This window comes from Pleurodeles waltl, chromosome 11 (assembly GCF_031143425.1).
Source record: "Pleurodeles waltl isolate 20211129_DDA chromosome 11, aPleWal1.hap1.20221129, whole genome shotgun sequence".
NCBI lineage: Eukaryota > Metazoa > Chordata > Amphibia > Caudata > Salamandridae > Pleurodeles > Pleurodeles waltl.
In genome coordinates, this window is record NC_090450.1 from 78,502,893 (window position 1) to 78,529,876 (window position 26,984).

General features: G+C 44.7%; 1 protein-coding gene across 3 annotated transcripts in view; it reads right to left on the reverse strand.

Annotated features, from left to right (window-relative positions):
• Positions 1-26,984, reverse strand: part of MCF2L2 (MCF.2 cell line derived transforming sequence-like 2) — a 1,607,631-nt gene that overhangs the window by 24,054 nt on the left and 1,556,593 nt on the right. For all 3 annotated transcript variants that reach the window (XM_069213109.1, XM_069213110.1, XM_069213111.1), the window contains exon 31: positions 7,724-7,827. In XM_069213109.1, the coding sequence (XP_069069210.1) occupies positions 7,724-7,827 (104 nt within the window). The remainder of the gene's footprint in view (positions 1-7,723; positions 7,828-26,984) is intronic.

Genomic DNA, 26,984 nt, shown 5'->3' on the forward strand with positions numbered 1-26,984 from the left:
CGCCACAATAGAGTAATTTTTTTTACGCTAATGTGGCATTAGGCTTCAACAATTGCAGCGCCATATTTACAGAGTGGCGCAATTCATGCATTGCCCCACTTTGTAACCCCTTGCGCCACATTATGCCTTCACCAGGCATTATGTATGCAAGGGGGCGTTCCCCCGTTGGGGAGGGAGCGAAAAAATGAATCAGTTTTTGTTAAGCACGGCTTCTCACCCGTGAGGGTCTCAAGACGTTGGGGGGTGGGGGGGGAGAGGGGCCTCACCCGAAGAGCCACATCTTGAGGTTTTTCCTGAAGATGGTGAGCAATGGGCTTTGTCTGAGGTGTGGGGGGAGGTTTTTCAAGCTCTTTGCGGCAAATCTAAAAGATTTTTTGCGCCATTTTTTGTGGCATTTTTTAACACCTGCTTTGAGCAGGCGTTAAAAGGAGGTACACCATTTATTAAAATGGGCCTCTGTACTTTGCAGGACTAGCACCAACATTTTTTGTGCTAGTCCTGCAAAGTACATCAATAGCGTCAAAAATATTGACGCTATTGCCCCTACTCTGTGCCAAGGTGCACCATATATTAAATACGGTGCAGACCTGGTGGTGGTAGGGTGGCACTAAGGGGCACTAGAAAAGTGGCGCTGCATTGGAGGCAGCACCACTTTTCTTCAAGATGCCCCAGTGTGTTTCCTGTGTCTTTGGACCACGTGTTCTAAAGCTGTGCTAGCTAGCAGCAATTATAAGTAAGTAATTTAATTAACAGGTATGATGCTTGTTTTAAAAATTACATTTTATTTATTTTCTTAGTGACTCTTCTGCATTCCTATGTTAATGAGATCTTACATTCTGCTCTGCTCCATTGATGTAAAACTGTAGTCCTTCTTCTATTTCTGCAAAATGTCCCGGTTTTTGGTTCTCAAGATCTGGTCACTCAACGCATGGATCTGGTTATAGGAGAGGCATCTATGATTTAATGTACCCCAAATATGCCGCAGGACGGGTAGTGGTCTAGCAGATGTCAGGTAGACAGGGTGATAAGGGAACATCTGCCGTATCTTCATTACATATTAGCATACATGCGTGGATCGTTGGCACTTTGAGCAGGGAGCACTGGTGTCTCTCGTCTTTAAAGTAACTGACGATCGTTTGGGGCGCCCCAGGCTTGCTATAATATACATGAGCTTTGATTTATTTTGTTCGTTTGTATTACACAGTTTGGGCGAAGGCCTGCACCTTAAGGGGACTCGAGGGGCCGGAGCGGAAACCCCTCCGAGGCCCGCAAGAAAGCGCACCAAAGGAGGCGCGCAAACAAAGGGGGGACTGGAAGAGGCCTTCCCCCACTATTTCCCCCACCCCACTGCCCCTTCGAGCCCTCAGCGCAGGGCAGAAGCGGAAACGGGGCAATAACCCTTGATGGCCCAATGGGGTGAAAGTATACCCTGTGAAGGAGCCAGAAAAAGGGACAAGAAAGAAGCAAGCAAATCCCTAGCGGCAGGAGCCCCAGGTCCAAGCAAGCGAGCGAAGGCGAACAATAGTGAGCTAATCAGTATAATTGTGCACAAATATTTAAAGTCAATAGCGTCTTTGCTATTTGTGAAGCGGGGGAGCACGCAAAGCAAATGGGTCCAGCGGGGCAGAGTCTAGGGGGAACACGGGCCCCAGCGACACCTGGGGGAAAGGACCCCCAGTGCTGAGCGAGCGATGCCCGTCACCCGACCGGGGAGAGGAGGAGTTTACATCCGCAGGCACCAAGGCGGTACCAACACAAGTCTACAGCAGTGACACAGAAGTGGAAGCACGCAGACCGTGCAGCTCATCAGCTGGGGGGGGGGTGGCTCCAGAGGCATACAAAAGGGACAGTCTAGGGAGGCCCTACTTGGTAGCCCGAGCACCAGGTCTGGCAAGTATGATACCACTAGCAGTCAAAGAGCGAATCTGGTGCAGGGAATTAATAGACATATTCTCACTCTTAGCGATCTAGGTCAAAGGGCTAGATTTAACCACAGTAGACAAGAAAGAGGAAGAGATGAGAGAGAGAAATAGAGTGAGGAAAGAGCAGCTTTTCGACAACTGGGAAAGAGAAATGTTGCCACTGCGCTAAAGATTTATGGCTCTATGAGCCAAAGATACACAAAACCCAGAGGCAGTTCCTAGCAGACGCCTGGCTAGATTTCGACAAAGGTTTCAGGCTAAAAATTCAGGCTCAGCCAGAAATGGAATGGGATAAGGAGGATGTGGCAGGTTATATGCACAAGATAATAATAGCAAGAGAAGCTAAGAGCTGGGCAGGGACGAGCGAACATTCCTTTTGCGGGAGCTATCAGAAGGGAAGGCAAGAGAAGGTGAAGCCCTTCTACAAACAGCATCAGTATACGCAGTGGAAGGGGACGCATATTGGGAAAGGGGCAACAGCAGTATGTTTCAAATATGACAAGGACAAGTGCATATGGGGGGCAGCTTGCAAGTTCAGGCATGTGTGCGTCACATGCGGTGGGGGGGCATTCCGCAGCTGAATCCAAAAGGGGGAGAGGAAGCAGCCACAACAGGGACAAAGAGAAGAAGAAGTAATCAGGGCAGCAACGTAGCCTGTTTGGGGAGAGAAGTTGAGTTGGCTAGATCCCCCATAAACACAGGCAGATTGAGGCAGCTAGCCAGTGAATACGATAACAAAAAGAACGCAAGTTTACTATGTGAGGGTTTTGAGAGAGGTTTTAGAATCCCGCCAAGAGGTGAAGCCCACAAAGGAGAGCCAAGGAATCTGTGTTCAGCAAGCGAACACCCTGAGAAATAAGAGAAAAAATTAACAAAGAGAGGGAGCTGAGGAGAGTGGAGGTCCTGTTGAGAGGAGCTCCCCCCCACGGACTGGTAATATCACCCCTGGGAGTGGCCCCCAAAAAAGAGCAAGGCAAATTCAGGCTTATTCACTACCTGTCATACCCGGAGGGTGAGTCAGTGAACAATGGTATTGACCCTGACGACTGTGCGGTGGGGTATGCATCAGTGGAGGATGCAGTAGAAATAGTACGAGCAAAAGGGAGCATTGCTCCGATGGCGAACGCAGACATAGAGTCCACATTCAGGCCTCTCCACGTTCACCCAGAGAGTTACCCCCTTCTTGGTTTCAAATTTGAGGGGGAAACATATTTCGACAAAGCCCTGCCCATAGGTTGTTCCATATCATGTGCATACTTTGAAAAATTCAGCACATTCATGGAATAGGTGCTGCACAAACAACACCCAAGGGGCGGGAAACTACACTACCTAGATGATTTCCTATTCGTTGGGCAGCCCAGTGGATCAGAATGTCAGGACTTATTGAAGGTTTTCCAATCTCTAGTGGCAGAGCTGGGGGTACCTCTGGCAGAGGATAAGACAACAGGCCCTACCACCAAGTTGGTACTCCTAGGCATAGAACTGGACTCAGAAGCAGGCACATCCAGCATGCCCCAGACTAAAGCACAGGATCTGGCAAAGGACATTCAATGGTTGCAGGGCAAGCAGAAGGCCACACTTGGGGAGCTCCAAGGGCTAATCGGTAAATTGAATTTTGCTGCAAGAGTCATCCCAGTAGGAAGGGTGTTTGCTAGGCGAATCATGCATTTGACGAGGGGGCTTGAGAAAAAAACACCACCATGTCAAGTTGGGCTCAGGGGTGAAGCAGGATTTGAGGACTTGGCTGTCATTTTTAGAAGAATTCAATGGCACATTAATTTGGGGAGAAGGCTGGATGTCCACAAAGTAGATCGAACTTTACACTTATGCAGCAGGCACCATAGATTTTGGGCCATACTAAAGAAGTAATGGTGCGCCAAGAAGTGGACAGCAGAAGGCCTCACAAGGAACATCACGCTCCTTGAATTATTTCCCATTGGAGTGGCCCTAACAATTTGTCAGGAACAGCTGAAGGACATGAAGATCACGCTGTGGTCAGATAACCAGGCGGTAGTCCAAGTGATTAATAGAGGGGCGTCCCATTGTGCAACAGTGTTGCGCCACCTTGTAAAAGTACAACTAGCAAACAACCTAGACATTAGGGCGAGGCACATCCCAGGCATAAATAACACTAAAGCAGATGCACTCTCTCTATTCCAGATGGAAAGATTCAGGAGCTTAGCTCCAGGAGCAGAACAAGAGATGACACCGTTCCCGTGCAGCCTGTGGGGGCTGGTGGAGGCGACTTGTCACTTTTGATAGAGCACGCCCTAGCCCCAAAAACAACAAGGCGATATGCATCCTGTGCAAAAAACGTTCAAGAGGTCACAGGTCGAAGGGCCTTTGAGGACCACCAGAAAGCGAAGAAAGTGGTGGAGCAATTTTTACAGTGGGCTATCACACAGAAGAAATCCAAGTCTTGGGTGCAGCCAATCTAACTGTGGTAGTGCATTTTAGTAAGCTCATACCTGGAAGAGACCCCACCGACTATCATTATATCATTATAAGGGCAGAAATGAAAGGAAAGAAGGACCTACTAGGGACTGGCAGCGCCCAATAGAATTCCACACACTAAGGCAGCTGGTGGGGGTGCTGAACATTTTATGCCTGAACAGCTTTGAAAGCATGCTTTTCAAATCGGCATTTACCCTGGCCTTCTTTGGGGCTTTTAGAGTAAGCGAGCTAGTGTCCCCCTCCAAAGTGGGGAACACAAATACATGCATACAAAGCCAGGACGTGCAAATAGGTCACAAACTGATGCCAATACTACTAAGGAGATCCAAGACCGACCAAATGGGGAAAGGGACAAAGGTGGAGCTAAGATGCCTGGACGACAGAGAGTTATGCCCAGTGTGCAACACGCAGAGGTACTTAGAGTTGAGGCCGGCAGGGCATGGGGCGCTCTTAAAAAATATGAGGATGGAGAGTGCTGGAGCACATTTCAGTTGAAAACAGTGCTCAAAAGGACGCTGACATCAGTGGCCCAACACAGCCTGCTGGCGGTGGGCATAAAAGCAATCGGGAGGTGACACTCAAACGCCTATAAAAGTAACATCAGAAGGTAGCAACCAGGCAAGCATGAGTAGCTCCCCCCCCACCAACAGGGGCAGAACGGAAGGCTGTGGCACACAAGCAAGAACTTTACTTTCACCCTGGTCACTCGCAAATACAGGTGGGGAGAACAGAACGGCATGGGAGATTGGACACTCCTCTATACAGAGAGCCCGAGTCTGTTGGAAGGCGAGAGGCTCCTGGAAGGAGCAACGCCCACAGCGAACGAACATAGAATGGTTACCCAGGCATGAAATGGGAGCACCTACAGGACACACTAGGGGTGCTGCTAGCAGCACAACTCCCGGGCCAGACGTGGTAATAATACACCTAGGGGGCAACAACCTGGTACAGCTAGGTAGGAAGGACCTACTGGGGAAACCCCACATGGGCAGAAAGACAGCTGGGTAGTAGAATGCTGAGATCATCCCCAGACAGAAGTGGAGGAGGGTCAAGTCAACAGGAGCAATAGATAAATCGAGAAAAAAGCTAAGCATGGCAGTTAAAAGGTTTTGCATCACAAATGGCTGGGAAAGCATCCGTCATGGTCTAATCAGTTTACAGAGGCCAGAATACTTTGAGGAAGATGGGGTACACCTGTCTACACTGGGAACAGATATATTTTGGGCCAACTTATGGGCAGCCTTGCTGCTAGCAGGCTGTGAATAAAAGCGACCGAATTGGTGGGTGCCGCCTACTTGGTGGTAAACAAAGGCGGGATGGTGGAGAGAAGCATTAAAGAACAGGAAAGGCCACACCCAACACAGCGGGATGGCAGGGCTACTTACCTTGGGATGCCTCACGGTAGGGTAAGGCAGTTGGGGGAGGTACATGAAACATGGCACTCACAGCCTGGGTCCGCCGGAGAGCTGAACGCAAGGATTAACCAAGGTAGCGACTTAAGCCTAAAAGAAAATGAGTACCCTCCTACACAAAAAAGGAATAACACCAATGGGCAAGATACTATAAATCAATATTAATAAACTTCGACCAAAATTTCCTAAATCAAGAAACTGATTCATGTACTATTTTGAGTATTTTCGGTAATGGGCTGTTTGGGGCGGGGGTTTACCTTGAGTGCCAGCAAGGAACAGGGTGACAGAATTAATGCATCTGGGTTAGCAGCATCTGACAGGGCTGCTCTGTTTTCGCTTGCTCTGCGCCCTTGGATTACTGGACTATTTGGAGAAGTTTTGTTCTGTGATCTAGTTGGCATAGCTTAGTCCCCCGGGGAGGACAGGCTGTTCAGCACGTAATAGATGCATGGTGTGCACGTGTGATGATTATACATTTAATGGTGGGCGAATTGTGTTCGCTTTAGAATCATTTGGTGCATGATGGTTAGAAAACGTGAGGATGGTTTGTTATGTATAGACTTATGTATACACAGTTCTCTTGACGGTGGGGTCAATATATACCCTTTTCACTTTCTGCGTGTCGATTTGGATGCAGGGTTCGATCCTGTTTATCTGCCAGACACAGCGAAAAAACATTGTGGGCACATTTGGATTGCTTGCATACGTAAGGTGCATTGTGATTTGTGCACAGTTCAGATTTACTCTGGCTAATGATTGGTCGTGTTTTTTATTTATTTTTATTTTATGTTTCATAGGACCGATTGACCATGGACAAAATATTGTGGTGAGGCTTTCATTCACAGTGGCAGCCACTTCCTGCTGTGCCCTTTTCAGTTGAGTATGGTAATGTGAGCTGGCATTTAAGATATTCTTTTTTCTGTCCTCTTCTACATAGGTTTGTTAGTCTGATGACTACATCCTGAGGAGGCCCCTCCAAATCATTTTTGGATCTAAACCAGTGGTGAAACAAAGGACCACACAGCCACCGCGGTGTGTGTGTGTGGGCCTCCGAGCTCCAGGGGGCCCCCTCAGCACAGTACACTGTGCATGAACAGCAAGCCCCTGATTGGGTCCTGGGGGAGAGGGGGCCCTACAGGTACTGGTTACGCCACTGTTCGAAACGTTGACATAACTCCCAATTGGTTGTAATCTGAAAGCAATTTATAGGGTTTACTAGTTGCAGGTAGCTTCCCTTGATCCCCGTCAACAGGATTATGTACAACACCATCAGGACCATACAGTGTTGGTGTAAAACAATTGTCTGTTGAACCACTTTATGTACACTTCGTCGATCACACCTGTGTATATATGTATAAATATAACACATGAATGACAGAAAACTTCATTTGTCCAGCTTAATGTTTATTTTCTTCTGTATACATTATGAGTCATGTTTCGAACATTGGTGCTGATATATGAATTAAGATTGAGATTGAGAGTCCTCCAAACCTGTGGTTGAGGGTTCCTTATTTGAATGAGTCCCACATGACTTTGTACTTTTTAGAAACATTGCAAGCACAGTGGCCTCATCCCCTTGGTTTACTGCTGTACAGGCGAAACAACCATTAGACAATGAGATGGATGGATGGACAACATCGAATAAATGTCTGCTCTAAGACTCCTGTGCACACCATTTTGTAGATTGTGTTTCGAGTGACAATGAAAAATGATATGAAGATGGGTATTATGAACACTCTGAGAACAGTCTTTAAAGGTCTCTGTTCTCTTGCCTTTCTCATCTTTCCACAAAGGTAGGTGGTTTATTAAAGAAACCTCCCTATATAACTTGGAACACGTAAATCCTATAAACGTATATGGAACCCATAAAACCTAGCAGGGAATTCTATAAATTAGCAACAGCCAATATTCCGTCATTTTCAAACATTTTGTTACCTGTCTTAGAATCACTACATGAATTGTTTTGCTCTCCTTCAGCTGGATACAGCAAACTGGATGGCACCCAACCTGTCTTCTTGCAAACGATTTCTTTAACTAACCTAAACATTAAGGGAAACAAAAAATGTACTTTGATTTCTTTTCATATAAAGCAACAATTATTTTTTTGCAAGTGAGGGACTTGCAACAATGACTAGTGTCTTTAAAGGGTTGACAATGAGGCATGTAATTATTTAGGAGGATCTAAACTAAGGAACACAATTGATCAGGAATGAAGGAAACTTTTGAGGACAGCCTATATTTGAGCCATAACATGTAAGCAAGGGCCAAAATGATTGTCTTTAGTTGACTCTCCACCAGTTCACTGATGAGAATCTGATCATAATGTTTTCAGATCTTTGCAAAATGAATGTTGTATCACCACTCAACTGAACCTTATCCTTTGAACACTATCAAGACCTCACACAAAATGTACATTGTAAATTACTGTATTGAAAAAAGTCAACAAAGTGAGTCATATGTTAACTAATTAGTGTATCTGTTATTATAAAAAACGAATGCCTACTTACCTTACAAAACCAGTAAGTAAGATACTATTCTTTTATAGGGTCATTCATTTTTAATAAAACTGAGGTGTAAGAATTGGAAACCTTTATCTGCAGAAGCAATAGGAGTAAATCCCACAGAACTTGGCCTGCATAGTTTGCTCCTCAAATAGCTCAAATTGGTCTTTCAGGACAAAGCAGGATTGAGTTGCACCTAACAGGATTGTCCTATTGTCGAGCTCAGGCCTTTGGTCAATGACGTGGTGTCAGGGCCCCTTGACCCCTAACACCACATTAGCTCTCCAGCAGATTTCTGGTTTAACCTCAGCACCACCCACAATAACACCAGAAAACGCGTTAGGGCAGTCCAGTCCATGCCTTTCGCAGACAGGTAAATGGCACATAGATTGTGTGGGTAGGCCCACATTCAATAGGATTTGCCACCGAAGGGGCAACAAGGCAGTGTACAATGGTGCTGGTAAAGGAGAGCCAAGAAGTGACCTTGTTCTCCCCACCAGGGATTCTGTAAGACAGAGTACAAAATGATGGCACTGGGCCCAAATGCAATACTTAAGATCCTACAAAAACTAATGAACAACAGCAAATAAAAGCACAATATCAATACATAACAATACATACTCAGAAATGTCACTGTATTCATTCTTGTCTTATTGGTAGCGGTAACGCTAATGTGATAAATAGTCTGATCTGTTACAGTTTATTTCTTTTATAATTGCATCTGTCACATCAACGGTGAGGTCATGAGCATATACTAACACATGTACATAAAATGTCAGAAGTTATCTAAGGTGCTACTTTCACCTTGTGTCCCAACCCATCATCCTAAGTCTGCCTTAACTCCCATTGCTGTTATTACTTGATGAAACTTGTATATGAAAGGTTGTCAGATGGCCTGAGAAAGTTTATGAAGTGACACGGTTAAGCATTGCGAAATGGTAGCGATGTGGATGCATGATGGCATGCATGATGATGTGTATACTTGTATACATGTTTTTAGTTGTGTTGATGTATAACTGTGGTTATGTCTGTATATAATCATTGCTCTGTCCCCTCTGTTATTACTTGAATAAGTGATGTGCCAACTATTTTTGTGATTGTGTGTAAAAGGATATATATTTGTTTAACTAAGAGCCTCATTTAGCTTTGGCAGTTCGTCAGGATGGCAGACAACATGGCCTCCGCCAACTTGACACACTACAGTCCCCCAAATTTAGAGATGACTGCCGGCCCAGCGGTCATCTTTCTAGGTTGAAAAGAACTTCAGAGACAGCGATTTCCTTTAAGGTGCGAAAGGTTTGGTGGACAGTCACTGCTGGTTTTGATGGCCGCCCTCCAAACTTGTAAAAATTTTTGTTTTTCAAAACCAATCTCCCAAAGTGGGTGTTTGTTTTGAAAAACAGAAAGCTACTGATCCCCACGCCGTGGGAGTTTTCTCCCATGGAGAAGGGTCATCATTTTTTTGTGTTTACCTCACCACCCGGGTTTCCTCTCGGGACGGAAAGAAACAAAGAACTAAGGGCCATATGTACGAACACATTTCCCATAAGGACAGAATGGGTAAAACCCTTTGCTACATCTGGCCCTAAATCACACTGTCCACCCTAAATAGGGCAGGCGTATAATGCTCTTCTCAAAGGAGTTGTGGCTGTCGGAGGAAATTTCCATTGACAAAGCCAAAGAGGACTCTATTAATGGAAAGCTTATGATCTTCTCGTCTCTAAAAGAGGTGAACGGACTCAGGCCCAGATTTATGCTAACATGGTGCAAAAATAACAGTGCTGCACTGCACCACTTGTGAAACGCAGGAATGAACCATATTTAGAGGAACACGGCGTACCCCTGTGTTTCCCCCTGCGGTGGCGCTGAATTAAGCTGCCTAGCACCAACTCGGGCATCCTTGCACTATAATGCAAGGGTGTCTGCGCTGAGAGGATAGATTGTTTATGTGCAGGAAGGTGTCCCTTCCTGCACATAAACAATCTATAGTGGTGATTTGTCACTTCTATCTGTGCTGCAAAACGCAGGACACATAGAAGTACCAAAGCGTCATGTTGAATGAAGGGACACCTTCCTGCACATAAACAATCGTCCATAGCATTTTGCTTCTTCTATATGTGCTGCAGAATGCAGCACACCTGGAAAAAGCAAAAAACGAGGAGGAATAAAAGCATTCCTCCTCGTTTTGCCATGCTCATGCCACCCCTGGGGAGGTGTCAGTTTTTGGCGCTGCCTCAGGTTTACGACAACTCGAAAACGCACAAAAAACGCACAAAAAAGTGCCGTTACACCTCCCTGCAGTGCTTAGCGTCACTGAAGCGCCACGATAAGTGACGCTTCGGTGGCGCTATGGGATCTTAAATATGCCCTTCAGAGTTTGGGGATGGAGTACTCTGTCCACCAAACTCTAAATCAGGCTGTAAGTTATATGGTATCACAAACTACCATTGGTAAATAGTGACTGTGTGGGTGCATGATGGTCTGTGTGGTGGCATAAAATGAATGGTGGGCTTGAGGAGTATGATGATGATTGTGAGTGTGAACTACGGTGCATGTTTAGATGAGCGCAGTAGGTCTGATGGCATATGATTGTGCTTGTTTGGGTGTAAGATGGTAGCTGCAATGGGGTAGAATGGTAAGCATATGAACGTGGTTGTGTGGTTGATTGATAGGAGGCATGAGAGCGCATATTGGTGGTTATGTGGATATATAATAGTAGATGTATGTTCATGGCTGTCGGATGATGGGTGTAGTGTCACATAATGGTGGATGGATGCACATATGAAGGTGGGTTTGTTGGCATATTATAGTGGGTTTACTGACTTATGATGTTGATTGTGTGAGGGCAGGATGTAGTTAATGAAGTTTTTTTAATCTTTTAATGTGTTACTTTTAGTTTGAAATAGTTTGAAAAGGTGTGGCTTTGAGAAGATTGTACACTCTTGGTGTAAGTTAAGGTTCGCTCTGCATCTTGGTGTTGCGACAAAACCAAGGTGCACCTTAACCTGTGAACTTAAACTGTGAACTTCATGACTGTTTAGTTTGTAAGGCAAGTCCAGTTTTAACAAATTAGTCAATGTAACCTTCTTTCAATTTTAGTTTTTTCGAGAAATTACATCTGTTTTTTATCCCAGTTGTGAGCAAGTATGATGGTCGGGGGGTATAGCATAGGATGCTGAGTGTTTAAGTATGGTGGCAGATGTATTGATGCAGAATGCTGTATTTGTGGATGCAAGAGTGTTATTTATCAGAATATGATGTTATTTGTGAATCGGTTTGACATACCGATGGACATATGGTGCTGTTTGTGTTGACGTATCATAGTGGATGTATAGGATATTATGATGAGTGGGTGGAGGTATGAGATTGTTTGGACGTTTTGACAGCGGGTGTGTTGATGGTCATTGTATTTAAGAGTTTGCTACTGAATGACCGGGGGTGTGCTTCCCGCATCCCTATGTCTGTCTGGGTCTATCACCTCTTCTGCATCAGTTCTTTGTGACTCTGCCTCCTGCAACACCTTTGTGTGTTTCTGCCTCCCCTATGTATCCTTGTTCCCTTACAGCCCCTGTGTGTGCCTGCCCTAAAGCAGCCCACAAGGGCCGCCTAGCCGTACGACTACTGGCACTCTGTGTTCCCCACAAATTCCCTCCAGTCCCTCTATTATTTATCAAGCTTATTATTATTCCTGAAGCCATTCTGTGTACCCAAGTCGCCTCCTCCAGCCACTCTGCATGGTCTCCAACCTCCCTAAGTGCGTTTCTTGTCCACTGCAGCTCTTGTTTGTAGCTCTGGCGCCTCAGTGTTTTTCGGTACCCCTCCTCCATCCCTTTTATGTGTTCCGTGATACACCTGCATTGCCTTTCGGTGCTGCTGCCCTTCAAAAGTACCTTTGTCTATCCCTGTTAACCCTGCACCCCTTGAATTTCATCCTGGTCCCTTGCTGGCCCTTTTTGCTCTCCTCCACACCCTTGCAGCCCTTGTGAAGGCCTGACTGCCATACAGCTATTTGTGTGTCCCCAATCTACTCCTTTCTTTTGCCCTGACTCATCCTCTGCAACCCATTTTTGCCCTCTGCAGCATCACTGTGTGCCATATCGAGTCTCTATATACCCACAGTCTCCTGCAGTCACTCTGGGTACCCCTGCAGCCACCCTTCTCCTGGTACCCCACTTCATGTCTCAACCCCCTCCACATTCCCCATCTCCCAGGTCTGCTCTATGTGGTCCTAATACCCTGTAGCCACTCTGCATGATTATTCTTCCCGCAGGTCTCTAGTGTCCTCTCCCCCATGTTAGGGGGTGGTTATAAACATACAATAATATAAGAGAATTTTTTTTAAAATTGGGCTTAGAGATTGGATAAGTGTCTATCCAACATCGCCAAACCTTCCGGCTTATTTTTTGGTTAATTTTCCTGATATTGATATGTAAAAAAGAGTTCTGAAGAGGAGGGTTTGATATAGGCTCCCTTTGACAGGAGAAAATTAGAAGGGTTTTTCCCCTCTTCCTTGCCAAAGGGCAAAAGGTCGTTTCTTCATCATTTCCATCCGCAACTTGCACAAGGACAACAGGGAAATTACCCTCTAGTGAAGGAGGCTAAGTAAAAGTCAAGAGTGGGTGACGTTTCACTGACCGCTGCACCCTATCCTCCGAATGAAATGGGGCAGAAGAATGGGTGCCAGATGACCCGCTCATTAGTGGCCCCCAACACTGTTAAGGACACAGCAGAGAAGGTCACATGCCAACCGCACCCGTGCCCTGATTTCAGTAGATAATAGGGCAAGTGTCAGCTGACTTGCTCTCCCCAGTCCATACAATATTGTGGGCCACTGAGGAGCATGTCACGGTCACCTGTCACCAGGGCCAGCTTTAGCGCTGGTGGCGCCCTGTGCGAACTGTCTTTTTTGGCATCCCTAACCCCCATGACCACCTCCTCAGATTCTCTCACTACCACTTGGCAAATGTGCCCTTCATCTCTCCATAGTCCCCTTTCGCATACATTCATTTGTTTTAAAGCGCTTTTAAAGACTGGCTTTACTAATCCACTCAGCTGTCCACATAAAATATAGTTCTTTTATTTGAAGCAGGCATATTATCCCTCTATGCTACTTCATGAAGTGTTAAAGCTGCCGATAGACCAAACTCCCATCTCTCTCTCTCTAGCAAGAACAATAATCACAAGAGGAATCATGACATTATATTTGCTTTCTGAAGGCTGGACACACAAGGATCAAGTTTTATAAGTTATTCCTAAACATAGCGCCCCCCCTGAGGTCAGCACCCCCCACTCCAGGGCAGCACCCGGTCCAGCGGCACCACTCACACCACCCTAAAGCTGGCCCTGCCTGTCACCCACCTGTCAGCCCTGTTGCCAACTGGGGAGCAGGACACAAGGACAGGGTGTAGGAAAGGGCCCCTTTTTGACATTGTCACCCCCACTTTTTGCTGGTATTCAATGCAACTTTGACTGAAAGTGCACTGGTTTCGTGCCAACCAGGTCTCCAGTGCCAGATCTCTTTCCCTAAAACTGTGCAATTGTTCCCCAACTGGCAATACCTTTGTCTCCCGTCTAAGTGCCTAGTAAATGGTACTCCTGGTACCTAGAGCATGGGTACCAGAGAGGGCCCCCCAGGGCTGCAGCATGTATTATGCCACCCTCATGGACCCCTGACCTAGCACATGCAGACTGCCATTGCAGGTTGCGTGTCTTGGTGCAGCTAAAAGTGAAAACACGACATAGCACACAGCCTGTGTGTCATGTCTCCAAAACCCTGCATGCAATATATGTAAGTCACCCCTACAACAGGCCTTACAGCCCTAAGGCAGAGTGCATTATATAATATGTGAGGGAATATCTGCAAGTGCAGATATGTCCCTGCTATGTCTTAGTCGATTCTTAGACATAGTGAGTAAACAGGGAAGCCATTTTAAGTACATGTGCTGGACACTGGCCAATACAAATTCCCCAGATCATGATGGCTTCACAGAAAATAAGGATGTTTTGGTATCAAAAATCTCATATTAATAAACCCTCACTGATTCCAGTGACAGATTTAATAAAACTGGACACCCAAAGGGCACCTTAGAGGAAAACTAAAACTTACTATCTACCCATCTGAGGACTGAACAGTTTTAGCCAGCCTGCCACCATCAGACGCAAGTCTGACCCCACAAGGGTGACAGCCCTTGCTCTCCGGCAGTCATAAACAGGGCCTGCTCTGGGAGAGGTGTCCACACCCCACCCAACAGGATAACCTGTGAACCTAGATTCGAAGGAAGGGGGCTTCAAATAAACCCACCGCCCTTGATATGCAGAACTGGCTTCACTCACAGAAGAGATGCCAACCCCCCCTGCCCAGGGCCCATTAGGCACTGAGACAGGTGGAAGATTTAGTATTAAGAGAGGTGTGCCCTGCTCTCAGGTCAATCCTACCCCTAAGGTGAGCTGCCTGATGTGGACACAACTTTAATAAATCTGCCATCTTGTTGTTGGCAGATTTAGGAACTCTGGGACAGGGTTATAACCACTTCCCAAAGGAAGTAGTCATATAGGGGGTGAAGTGACCCCATGGGTAAGTAGTACATCCGCTACTACCCCACAATCCCAGAAATGCCCCCAAAATTCAGTATAGAGGAGCCCCTGGCACCAGGAAAGATGACTCTTGCTTGACCTATGAAGGAGAAGGACACTTAAGAGCCACAAAAAGAAAATCCAGAGGAAGAAGCTCCAGACTTGGCCCCAGCCCTGCCGGCCTGTCTGCTGTTCAAGTCAATTTAGACCAAAATCGAATCGTCCTGCAAGCTGCTGTGCCTCCAAAAGCCTGGGAGGACTGCCTGCCTTCATCAAGGACCAAGGAACTCCCATAGAGCAGAGGAGCTGCTTCCTTGCATCTTGCAGGCACCCCAAGACAACTGCGAGGACTTCGGACCATAGAAAACCCAACACCTGAAAGCACCCCTGCACCTGTGCCGCCTATCCAGAGTTGAAGCACACCAATGGTGCCAACATGGTCCCCCAGCCCCTCAGAGACAAATACCACCTTGGACTTGCCTACTGTGGACTCATCGATGCCGCCTGCAGCCTCTGTCCAAAGGCTCCCTCAACCGTGAATGCTCCCGGTAGATAAAACCCGCCACCTCAAAGCACCTCTTCACCTCTGGCCCATGGGGAAGAGGACCCAATGTGTCCCCATATCCACAAGCATCTCAAGATTTGCCCCTACTTGTTGGTTGCCCCCGACTATATCCCCAGTCCTCAACTGCAGCATCTTTACTGATCCTCATAGAGTAATATTAGGCACCTGACGCTGTACTTCTCGTCTGCACCCAGCCACCCTAGTGCTGCCCGGTGTGACCTGTTGGTGTGGTCCTGACCCCTGCCAAATACTTACCTACAGTACAGGAGATTGGCCTCATACTTCGCTGTACTGTACCTGTTTTGCCGTCTTTGTTTTTCCTTCATAGGATAAAATTGCAACTTTTTAGAAATTGCACTGTGTGCCTTTTGAAACCTGAAAGTATTTCTCTAGCAAAACCTACCTACCTGATCATATTGCTTCTGGTGCCTATATATATGATACTTGTTATTTTTGTAAATTAGTCTGGAACTCCTTCTTGAGTCATGTGTCTCATTTATTGACTGTGCGTGTATTTGCAGATGTCTAACATTCCTCTCTGATAAGCCTAAGGCTGCTCGCCCACAATACACCCTACCATAGGATTGCTAGAGCAAGACCATGTCCACTAGCAAGGGAACCCCTGGACTCTTTGAATGATATATCTCATTTTGACACATCATATAAAGGGCCAGCTTCCTATACAGGGGACATCCTTCTCTGTGGCCTGTTGCATTGGAAGGGCCACAGGGGAGTGGGTCGAGGGTACCTGTCCATATGACTGGTTCCCAACAATGCACCCAGGCAGATGAGAAGAGACCTTTGCCGACCTTATTAAAGAAAGCTTTAGAGAGCTAGAGGGGGATATATCTAAATAGATACAAATATCAGGGGAGAATAATCATTTTAATGAGATTACACCACCCAATCAAACCAAGATGTAGACGGTTCCACTTGTTAAAGACCTTGATTGATTGTTGATAAACTTTTCCATAATTGTATTCAATGATATCCTCCATTTGTAAGGTCAGAAGCTGAATGTACCCACCTAATATAATGAGCGAGAGAGATAATATTAGACAGGACCTCTGTTTTATGGAGATTAAGCCTATATTGTGATACCAAACCTAAATCTTGCATGGCCGCCTCCATTGTGCTAAAGGCCGTGTCTGGAGGAGGGGTTTAAACTGTCACGTTATCTGCATAAACTAAGACTTTCACCTCAAGTCGATGTATGCACAGTGGGTGGATACCCTCAGACATTTTGAGAGCTTGGATATATGGCTCGGAATGTAGCACGAGCAGCAGAGGTGATAAAGGACAGCCTTGCCAGATGCCTCTGGAGATTTCAGTAGGTTCCAAGAGTGAGCCAGAGCAGCAAATCCTAGCGTTCAAGCCAACATAATGTTGACAAACCCTAGATATAAATCGCAGGACAAATCCCAGGGCCCTCTATGACAGCTCAGAGGAATGGCCAAGAGACCCGGTCATCAGCAGTCTCTGCGTCTAACATAATCATCCCAACAGAAGCCCTGTTTGCAAAAGTGACCTCAAGCGACATGCAAGGTTGTGTCATGTCCAGGAATTAATCCACGCTGATTTAAGTCTCCCAACCCCAAAAGCACAGCAGATTGCCAATTAGCCAAGAGACGAGAATAGAGTTTAGAGTCGGTATTAGTTAAAGAAATTGAGCCACATTCGGTAGGGTCTTCCCCCTTTTTAAGGAAAATGGCAATATTCTCTCCCCAGGACCTTACCCAACGAGTCAAAAAAAGTGAAGAGATCCCGGAGAATGGGTGCCAGAATATGTGAAAAGACTACATAAATTCTAAAGAAATTTGGTCCGAACCTGAATCCATGACCTTAGCTACTGACCCAATAGTTGTTTCTACCTCAGACAATGTCATAGACTCTTCTAATCTGGCCTGCTGAGCCTCATTCAGTTTGCAATTAAAATGCCCCCCCCATGAATCAATACACAGCCTCAGTGAAATCAAAACAATCCTCCTAGTAAATATTTTGATAAAAGAGCCGGAATGCGCCGCTGCTGCCCGCTGGATCCCCCACATTTCACCTTTTTCATTCCTAATGTAATCTGCTGAACAGTATTATTGCTGGTTCTGTCCTTAATTCTAAAGGAGAGTAGCCAGCCCATCTCCTCACCATTTTTAAAGCTTAACAGCTGCATAGCCTTACTGTTTTTGACTGCTAGATCCCATGTATGTTACCAAGGAGACGCCTGCAGAATTGTTAGCTGCACGAAGAAAAGTAAGGTCCTCTGCTCATCCTGGGCAATTATACTACACCCCAAGCTAAACTCTATTGAGTTCAAAGTTGAATGCGTTTCAGTCTCCTACATAGTAGCTGCTCTCCGCTGATAAGCAGCAACCTTCAGCATATGTCCCCTGCAGAAGTCCTCTAGTATGTCCCAAGCAACAATAGTAGCTGCCGAGCTGACATTAACCTCCAAATACTCCCTAAGGAGCAAATTAATTGGGCAACTATATTAGTCTTCAAGAAGCAGTTTTTGCTCAAAAGTCCAGCCTCTCAGCCCCCAGAGACTGGAGAAGCCCTCCCCTTTGAATGAATAAAGATAAAGATATTATTCTCGGATTTACCTGAATCTACAGTAGTGACACAAGAGAGTAACTGAAAAGGTTTCGATCTGCAAGAGGGATTTGTGAGGGACAGAGTAAAAAGTAAATCCAAATTCACTAACTTTACCACGTCTCCAAACATCAACAAGTGTTAGGAAACCATGAGTTGTTTCAACGTCCCCGAGGCGTTGCCTCCCCCAATTGGCCTTAACTGAGCTCCCCTGCTCCTGATAACTGGAATCTATTTGAGGACACCATGTAACATTGAAGTCCCCATAAATGGTCCGGGCATCCTCATTCTGGCCACATGCTACACATACAGAGAAACAAATACCGCAATTCTGAAAGGTCACAATAAGCCACCGTCTGCCAGTATCAAACTTCTGTCTGACGCAAACCATATATTGTCCAAGGCCAGCAGTGCAACACCCCTCTGGCGTAAAGTACAACAGGAAGTATATAAGACTCTACAACCCAGCTCCTGGTCATGAGGTCTGAGAGTATGTAATGTTTCCCTGACTATCATGCTTATGAGGCGCTTTGGCTAATAAATTGCGCCATTAATATTCTAAAAAAGAATATGCAAATGCTGGCCAAGACCACCATCATTACTAGCTATTACCACAGTATACAAATGCCCACACGCTTCCTCTAGAAACACGGCACCCATGCCACCTGTTACCCCGAGACATTCCGCCAAGTTAATTGCTCCAATTTTTTGTCCACTTTTTGCCACCAAACCTTTCACCCTCCTCAACCAAAAAAACAAACCCACCCAATAGTGCTGACACCAGGTAGTCTCTCTCCTAACCCTCATCCCATAATTGAAGAATCCCCTCATCCCGCCTAAATCAATGCCCTAAAAGAAGGGCCATCACCCACAAAGCCAAGCTAGCAATTTAGATAGCTCAGGTTCCTGGATTGACTCAGGATCCAGGCCCTCTCCAAGTGCATCCTACCCTAAAGAAAGAGAACCATGGCCAATTTCCAAACAAAAATTCTAAAACAGAAATAGTACCACACAGAGCAACCCTGCATGCAAAAAAAAAAGAGATGATAGAGAAGATACATGACAATAGTTAGGCTAGTTGAAACTGATAAGAGAAAAAACTAATTTCACAGGTTGCCGTTTGGCTAACAGTTCTGAAACCTTTAGTCCATCTTCACAAAGGTATGTTTGCCCATCATATTTAATCTGCAAGTTGCTGGCTCCATGAGAGGAAACTGCTGCCCCAATCTTCTGTACAGCAGGGATATTTTACCAAAGCTGCCACTGCTGCTCCACCGTTTGATGGCAAAAGTCAGAACGTACAAAACATTTGATCCCACAGGCCTTAATTGGTGACCTGGGGCGAGCTGCTTGGTAAATCTCCTGCTACAGTATAAAGTTGCTGACATAAGTAAGGATCACAAGGGGATGCCGGGAAGGGCCACACTTGCTAGGCAGCCAGAATGGAAAACAATATGCCCTTTGTATCATACTGTCCTTGTCTCAATCACTCAGTGCAAGAAAAGATTCATGGCATAGAGGCTGCTGTGGTATAAAGGTTGTCTTGAATTATGATTTTGAATATTCAGTGAGACCTGAGGGTAAGATGGCAGCTCGCAGCTAGGGTCAGAGCCCTCCTGAGTTGTATCCAATGTGGTAGTAAATTCTGGGACACTGCTCCCTCGTTACCTCGCCCCACCCGCCCTCACAAGGGGGTTGCAGATCTGCAGGCTCCTCTGTGGTTGTTTTGTGAACAGGGAATAACGGCTTCGGTTTGCCTGCAGCAGAGGTTAACAGAGTGGAGTAGGCCTGCTCCAATGGTTCATTCCTCAGCAGAGAGGATGGCATCTCTCTCTCACAGCCTGAGGTTTCCCGGAGGCTCTGCTAGGAGGTATGGAGTGTGCTCCCAACGTATTCTTGCGCTGTCTACAGGGTGGAAGAGACTGTGGGATTGTAACTCTATTTTCACTTGCTACACTGTTTCTACCACAGCAGCTGGATGGACTGCTATACAGACTGCTACACGGTTTCTGGCATCTACCCCAGCTGGAGCAGCTTAAAGGAAATTCGTATGACACTGTATATTTTTGGGAATTCTTGTTTATAATTACATTCTCAGGAGTGACCTGCGCTACTTGGGTAAGGTTACCAGTCAAAGGAGCAATAGGGGGTGCAGACAGGTGGCCCTCTCACCCCACGAAGAATTGGAATGAAGCAGCTTTTGCTGGTCAAGATGGCTGCCAATAAAGTCAACAGCTCAGGCTAATCCAGAGATTCTTTTCAACCTGCCACCTCCCGCTCTTTGTGTAGCAGGACTCGGGGACAAGTCTGACTTGCTCCCTCACCATGGCACAGCATTGCCCTCCATGTGAGAAATGGCAGCAGGTGCTGGAGTGGTGACTAGGTACTCTCAGAGGACCATGGATTGCTATATCTCTCCTCTCTCTATTGCGACGAGGGATAATGGTGGTGAGGAGGTGCCTCTTGATGATACATTCAGTGCTGTGGGTGCCTCAATAAATCCTTAGATAGTAGCACCTGTCTTGATGGAACTATCAGCTACCACCAGTCCTGCTCCTTTAATTTAAAACTCCCAACTGGCTGAATCCCTTACGCAGGGGGCGATAAATATCCCCTCACCTGGACTGATGTCTCTGGGGGCCACCTGAAGGTGGTCGATGGAGAACTTTCTGGTTCAGTGAAGGATCAACGGGAAAAGTTGGGTAACCCATGGACACCCCCACAGAACTCTTTGCATGGGAAACTGGCTATCTCAGGGGAGTCCGCTCTTCCTGTTGCTGCTGCCACTGTACAGGAACCCCAGGAGACATTTTCCTCCCTCTCAGATTTAAGCAGCTGGTCTGATGTTACTGAACAAGGCCAAAGCACCCACTTGGATTCCTCAGGGAGATGTCCTGCGATCTTGGGGGCCTAAAAATCTGCTGATGTCCCAGGTGCCCGCTCTAGTTTAATGCCAGGCTACAGGTTGACCCTATTTTTCCACTAGCTAGGGATGAGCTGTTGTGGGACCCAGATGGGATCAAACTAACTTCCAATAATCCGCTTCCACTTGTCTCTGTCCTTTCTATTAACCCCTTGCCCATTAATTCAACTGCTCCTACTGTTATGGCTCCGATGGGTGAGTCACAGCAAAAGACTTCATCTGTTCTGGATGCTTCCAAATTGGCTGCTATTTACAATCTTCTCCTGCGACATAGTGAGGAATGCAGGAAAGACTCTCTCGCAATAAAAACAGCTCATCTGAAGACTCGGGTAGTTTTGAGAAAGCTGTCAATGAAAATTGACATCATCCAAACCTACCTTGGAGAGGTGGAGACATCCCAGGCTGCCCTTCATACAGCAGTTAGGGAAAAATGATCATCAATTCTCCAGCCCGAATCTCAGCTTTCTAGTCTCTCGTCTAAGGTTGAAGATCTGGAGAATAGGTCGAGTAGAAACAAACCTCAGAGTCTTGGGCATCCCAGAGGTGTCGGAAGGAGACAATCATAGAGGTTATGTCATCCGTTTCTTCAGAAATGAATTACCTTTATGATGATCTGGTTGTACAGCTTTGTGAGAAATCACTCTCAAAGGTTCAGAACAGAAACAGCTTTGATATCTAGGGGAGTTTTGGGCATGTTTTAACAGTTTGCCACCAGGTCCACATTGAAGAAGGCAGTATCAACTTCACCCATCCTCAGCTGTTACCATTCTTTGCGCACTTTAAGTGGAAACTAGCTGTTTCTTCTCTAAGAGATCTCACTAATGGAGGACCAAATTCAATCAGCTTTGACAGAGCTGAAGGAATATCAGATGAGTGACTTCAAAGAAACCTTTCAAAGTGGACCTACTAAACCTTCCCCTACCTGTTTGAAGAGAAAAGTTGGTGATTGTACAGATGGCGTTACAGAGTTGGCAGTGGTGGTTTTGTTTTGCCCACGGGCTCAAGTCCGTACTGGAAGAAGGACGGTGGCAAACTAACAATCATGTGGTGGCGGTAAGCAGGCTGCTTAACATCAGCAGTGGTGTTGCCGTGATGGGACCAGAATTGCAGCCTGGCGTTTCCTGCCCTTTGAGTGGCTTGTCTGGCATAAACTTTCAGAAGAGATGAGGTAAATTAATCTGCACTGCATGCAGTCCCTTTGATGATAGCACAAGATCCACATCCTCAGTTCGAAATGGTCTGTGTGACATAAAGGCACAGAAGAAGAAATAACAGAAGGATGATTTATTTAGGCTCAATCATTCTTCTCACAAGCAGGGACAGTTGTTTGTCAGAATATCGAGAGCAAATACATAATGTGACAAAAATAATGTGATCTCAATATCATTACCAAAATATCACTCCACTCGGGGAGGATTGTCTATTCTCAACTCCAATCTTATGATGTTATTGTAAACAGAATATAGAAAGAAATGTTCTGGTCCCATGTTGCAAGAGGGCCCAGAAGAAAACAATATTTGACCAACCTCAAGATGCAGTCAGAAGAAAGGAAGAAAAGAATGCTCTTGAATAGTTTTAGCCATAAGAAAGGAAGAAAAAAATTTCTTGAATAGTTTTAATGCAATGCATGGTGACTTGACACACAAATCCAAGAACACGGAGGTAGTAGTCAAAGAAGTGGAAAGTAATTTCGAAAGTCCCTCTGCACGGGTTGTATAGGTAGAGTGAGATTTGATAAAATCAAGGACTGAGGTTAGATCTCTGAAGCAGAAGGAAAAGAAGATACAATACAGGATTTGACCACTTTTGAATAATGTACAGACAATAGTATCATGTAACTAGACGCAAGATGAGAAGTACTGGATAATTTATGGAGAAGCATACATTTCAGGATACTCAAGTGTTCCCTCCTCTATACCTATTTGTGGATGCCTAAACCGAAACGCAATACCTAGACCGACTCCATCTTGCCCATGTCATATGCATGCATTGATACAGCACTCATACATGCTTGAGCTTCAGTTACCTGCATAACTCGGCTCCAAATGGCATGGGAAGACCACAGAGTAAGATAGGATGTTCTTGTTATGGTATTTGCAAGTATCTCACACACACCTGGTACACAGGTGTTCAACTATGGGAACCTGTCTTGAGTCTCCCTAGTCACTCCAAATATCCAAGATACTAGAACCTCATCTAAATCTTACTGTGCCATGCATCATCTCTGTCCTCTCCTGATACCACCTTGATGGGCTTAATCAGTTCTCGCAGTTCTTGATAAAAAATACTATGGATAAGAGCTGGAATCAATTGATTAAAAATACCTGAGGGCAGGGTCCTTCAACCTTTTTTGCTACTTATGCTGAATGAAAATCGTGAGCTACTAATATTATCAGTGATGTAATAGTGACTGCATTAGATAAGATTACATTAGTGGCCACCATGTGCAAGATTACCGGCAGTGATCACAGTGCATTAAGCAAGATTGTCTGGCCAATGTAGACTGCCTCTGTGCGGGTAATACATAATAACCATAGCTGCAATGCCCCTGGCACAAAGGTAATATTAGTCATAAGTCTTCTCAAGGCTGAACAATCTAGCACTCAAGTATCAACTTTAAATATATTTTGGCATTTCAACCATTTGTCTCCAAACATTAACTTATGAGTTCTGAAAATACACACATTTTAGTAATGAATTCATGCATTTCAATTTTTGTATACTTATAAAATTCACCAAGCAAAGGCTCCTAATTTAGCAGGCTGGGTTGCAGACATGAGAGCTACTTACAAGTAGCACGAGCTACTCATTGGAGAAGTCCACCCTAGGGTATACCATAAGACTATTTCCCTACATTGTTAGTGCCGCTCAGAATGTTAAACAAAATTATTAGGATATTTACTGAAGTCAATGGTTCATACATCTTCTAACCAACGTTTCGAACTATTCAAGCCCCCAAAGTGGGTCAGAGCTCTTTTTCAGGGTAGCATTTATTTCTAAATTAATATGCACTTAATTAATCTGTAAAACAAACCATTGAGCAGACCTCAATGTATGACTAATTTTCCAGCTTTTTACATTCTGACGTTATATATTCAAGGGTCCAGGACATCTTTTCAGTGACAACCAATCATTTTCCAGTACTAGTTTTATGGCTTTAGCAATTTGGATCCTCATAGTTTAAGCCATCAGCGGAAACAATGGAAATATCATTATCAATCATCTTCCTTGTTGACTGCACTCATTTCCCTTGTGTGTCTAAGAAGAAATTCATAAGTCAAAGGAAATCTAATCATTTAATAAAAATGCTACACATTTTTCCCCATTGACTTGCTGACTTCTTCAGGGTTTTTCTATTATTGTCTCATAAGTGCATAAGTGTAACAGCTCCATCCACATTATTTTTTAGATAGGTTAGGGCTACTTCTTGATTTGCTTGCCCAATTTCTCAAGAGCAGGCAGAAAAAGCCGACACTTGAAGCTAAAATACACAAACAATACATTTTACATTCAGATATTTTAGTCAGCATGTTTAATTCAATCCGTTATAAATTCATGAACATAACCTCAAACCTCTAACCACCTTTTCACTCTGTATTGATGGTAGAAAATTTGCCCACCATTCTGAAAAGGACTCTTTGAGGAAATCTGGCCATATTACTAGGTTGGAACCAGTTCGTAACTGCTGGATCCACTGGGGATAACTAATTGAAACCTGGCATCCTCCTTTGCTCACCCCAAGTTACTACAAAACACTTTGGGTTTCTTCTTCATGATTTGCTATTAACTATTGCTTTGTTAACCCATTGACCAAATGGATTAAAGTTCCAGGAAGATACGGCCAGAAAACAATTTCCGCAATGAGGTACAGACATAGAAAATAATGCCACAGAGAAAGTTATTTTTAAAGATGTAGATCACTCTGAAGCTCATCTAGTTGGTAGCAAAATGTACTATGACAGACAAAACATTAGCGTGACACATAAATGGCAAACCATAAACAGTAACGCAACAACCTGAAAAAGCATAACCTGGCTGTGCCATTATGCTTTGAGAAAGAGCAATCAATTGCATATATAATGTGTGTAAACCGCTTTCATGTAAATGTGGTGCACTGCAAAACCATATTATCGAAGTGCACATATAAGTAGGAGCCTGCGAATATCTCATGTAAACCACATCTATTCAAATATATTGTTGTTTTAATGTCTATAAACTATTTTCATAATAATTTCCTCCTTATATTTTGTTTATAAGAATTTCACATAAAGTGTGTATTAATAGTCTGTATTGAACCGGCTGGAGTTAAGGCCTGTGTTTTATTTTGTATTTAAACTTTTAATGCGAGGTCTGTTCTTGTTGTTTAATCCTTTGATTTCCAGGTGCCTTTGCACCATGCTTCAGTTAATGAGAAACACATTGACAAGTACAGGTAAGGTGTTGTGAAGATGGGTTGCCAAGGCTGTGGAGCAGTAACGACGAGCTGTAAGAATAACTCCGCTTTCGGATTCCTAGACATGAGAGTAATCCAAGGTCGCACAGATGTGTTCCGGAGAGAACAAAGGCTAATTTGATATAATTGACAGTGGTGCCCTGTTAGTGGAAATTTCCTTGGCTGTGATGTCAGCTACTGGAGGGTTTGGAGGTTGATTAAAATGTTGTTTAGTTAGTTCAAATTCAGATTTCCTTTGCCCCTTGACTAGAGCGAACCTTTTAGAGAGGTGCAGACCTCTTTTCTTCTGTTAGATTAAGTGGGTTTATGCTGCACACATCTCTCTTGGCAGAACTTCTACTGAGGTTTCTGTAATGCTGACACTTTCTCTGAAATTACCCTTAGTTTATTAGAATAGTTAGGAACTTAGAATCAATGATTAGGCACCAAAATCAGAGCTTGAATTTAAAGAATCATATGCTTTTTCTTATTTACTGTATTGTTGCCATTGAGATATTGTTGCCATTGAGATATTAGTCGTTTTATACGTTGGTGAAATTTAACATTGGTTTTGAGACTCATTTATGTACGTTTGACTCTGAGTCTATAATAAATCCCTTTCTAAACTTTAAGTTTGTCTCTGAGATTTAATGTGTGACCAAATGGGTTACATTGTCATTTAATGTAGTGAGTGAATGTGGTTTCTCCTTGCCCCTCGTGACTTCTAAAAAGATTTGCTGCACACAGAAGATTGGAGAAAAGGCAGATCTGGATCAAACCATAAATAGCAAGACAACCACCGGCCACTGTCAAAGACATATAACAGTGGCATGCGGGAGACAGCCTCTTTCCACTTGGACAGGCTTGCAACAGCATAAAAACAACAACAGTAACTCAAAACTGCCACAAACACTCTCTTTAACACTCCTCACAATCCAAAAGACTTAAAAAAGAAGGTTTGTAGCCCAGTGGCTCTCGTAAATTTAGCCCCGTTTCCTCAGCTTTATTTCGATTATCTTTTTTCCTTTTCTCTTGAAGACATTATTCCTTTCATAAAATACAGGTGGTTAAGACTTTATAGTACATTTAGTCAACTGAATGTTCCAAACTAAAGAAGCAACATACAAACCAGCTGGAGGACCACGAAGCAGAATCTGTGAGCAGCACACAAATTCTCTCATAACGTCCCTTTTAAACTTTGTGAAGATCCGAACTTCACAAATAGTAATGGTATGGCACTCTCAAGCGTTTCTGAAGCACGAAACCATATGTCAATATACCAAGATGCAATGCACCCGTGCCTGATAACACTTGAAGATCGTTATATAAATCACAGCCATACTAAATTTAGGGAAACATCGGACTCAGCCCACACTCTACCACAGAGATACAGAAGCCTATGAGCCAGAGTTGCCATCAATTATTACTTCCAGGGCCTACTCAAAGAAATTAACACACTCTCCTTAACCCCCTTGGTGAGAGGAATGATATCTTCTTTTTCCCCGTCATCCTCCAAAAATGGCTGCAAAAAAGAAGACAATGCTACCGAGCAGTTTCATTATGCCACTGCTCTGGAAAGTAACGAAGGGCAGCATTTGACCTGTGCTTGCTAAGTG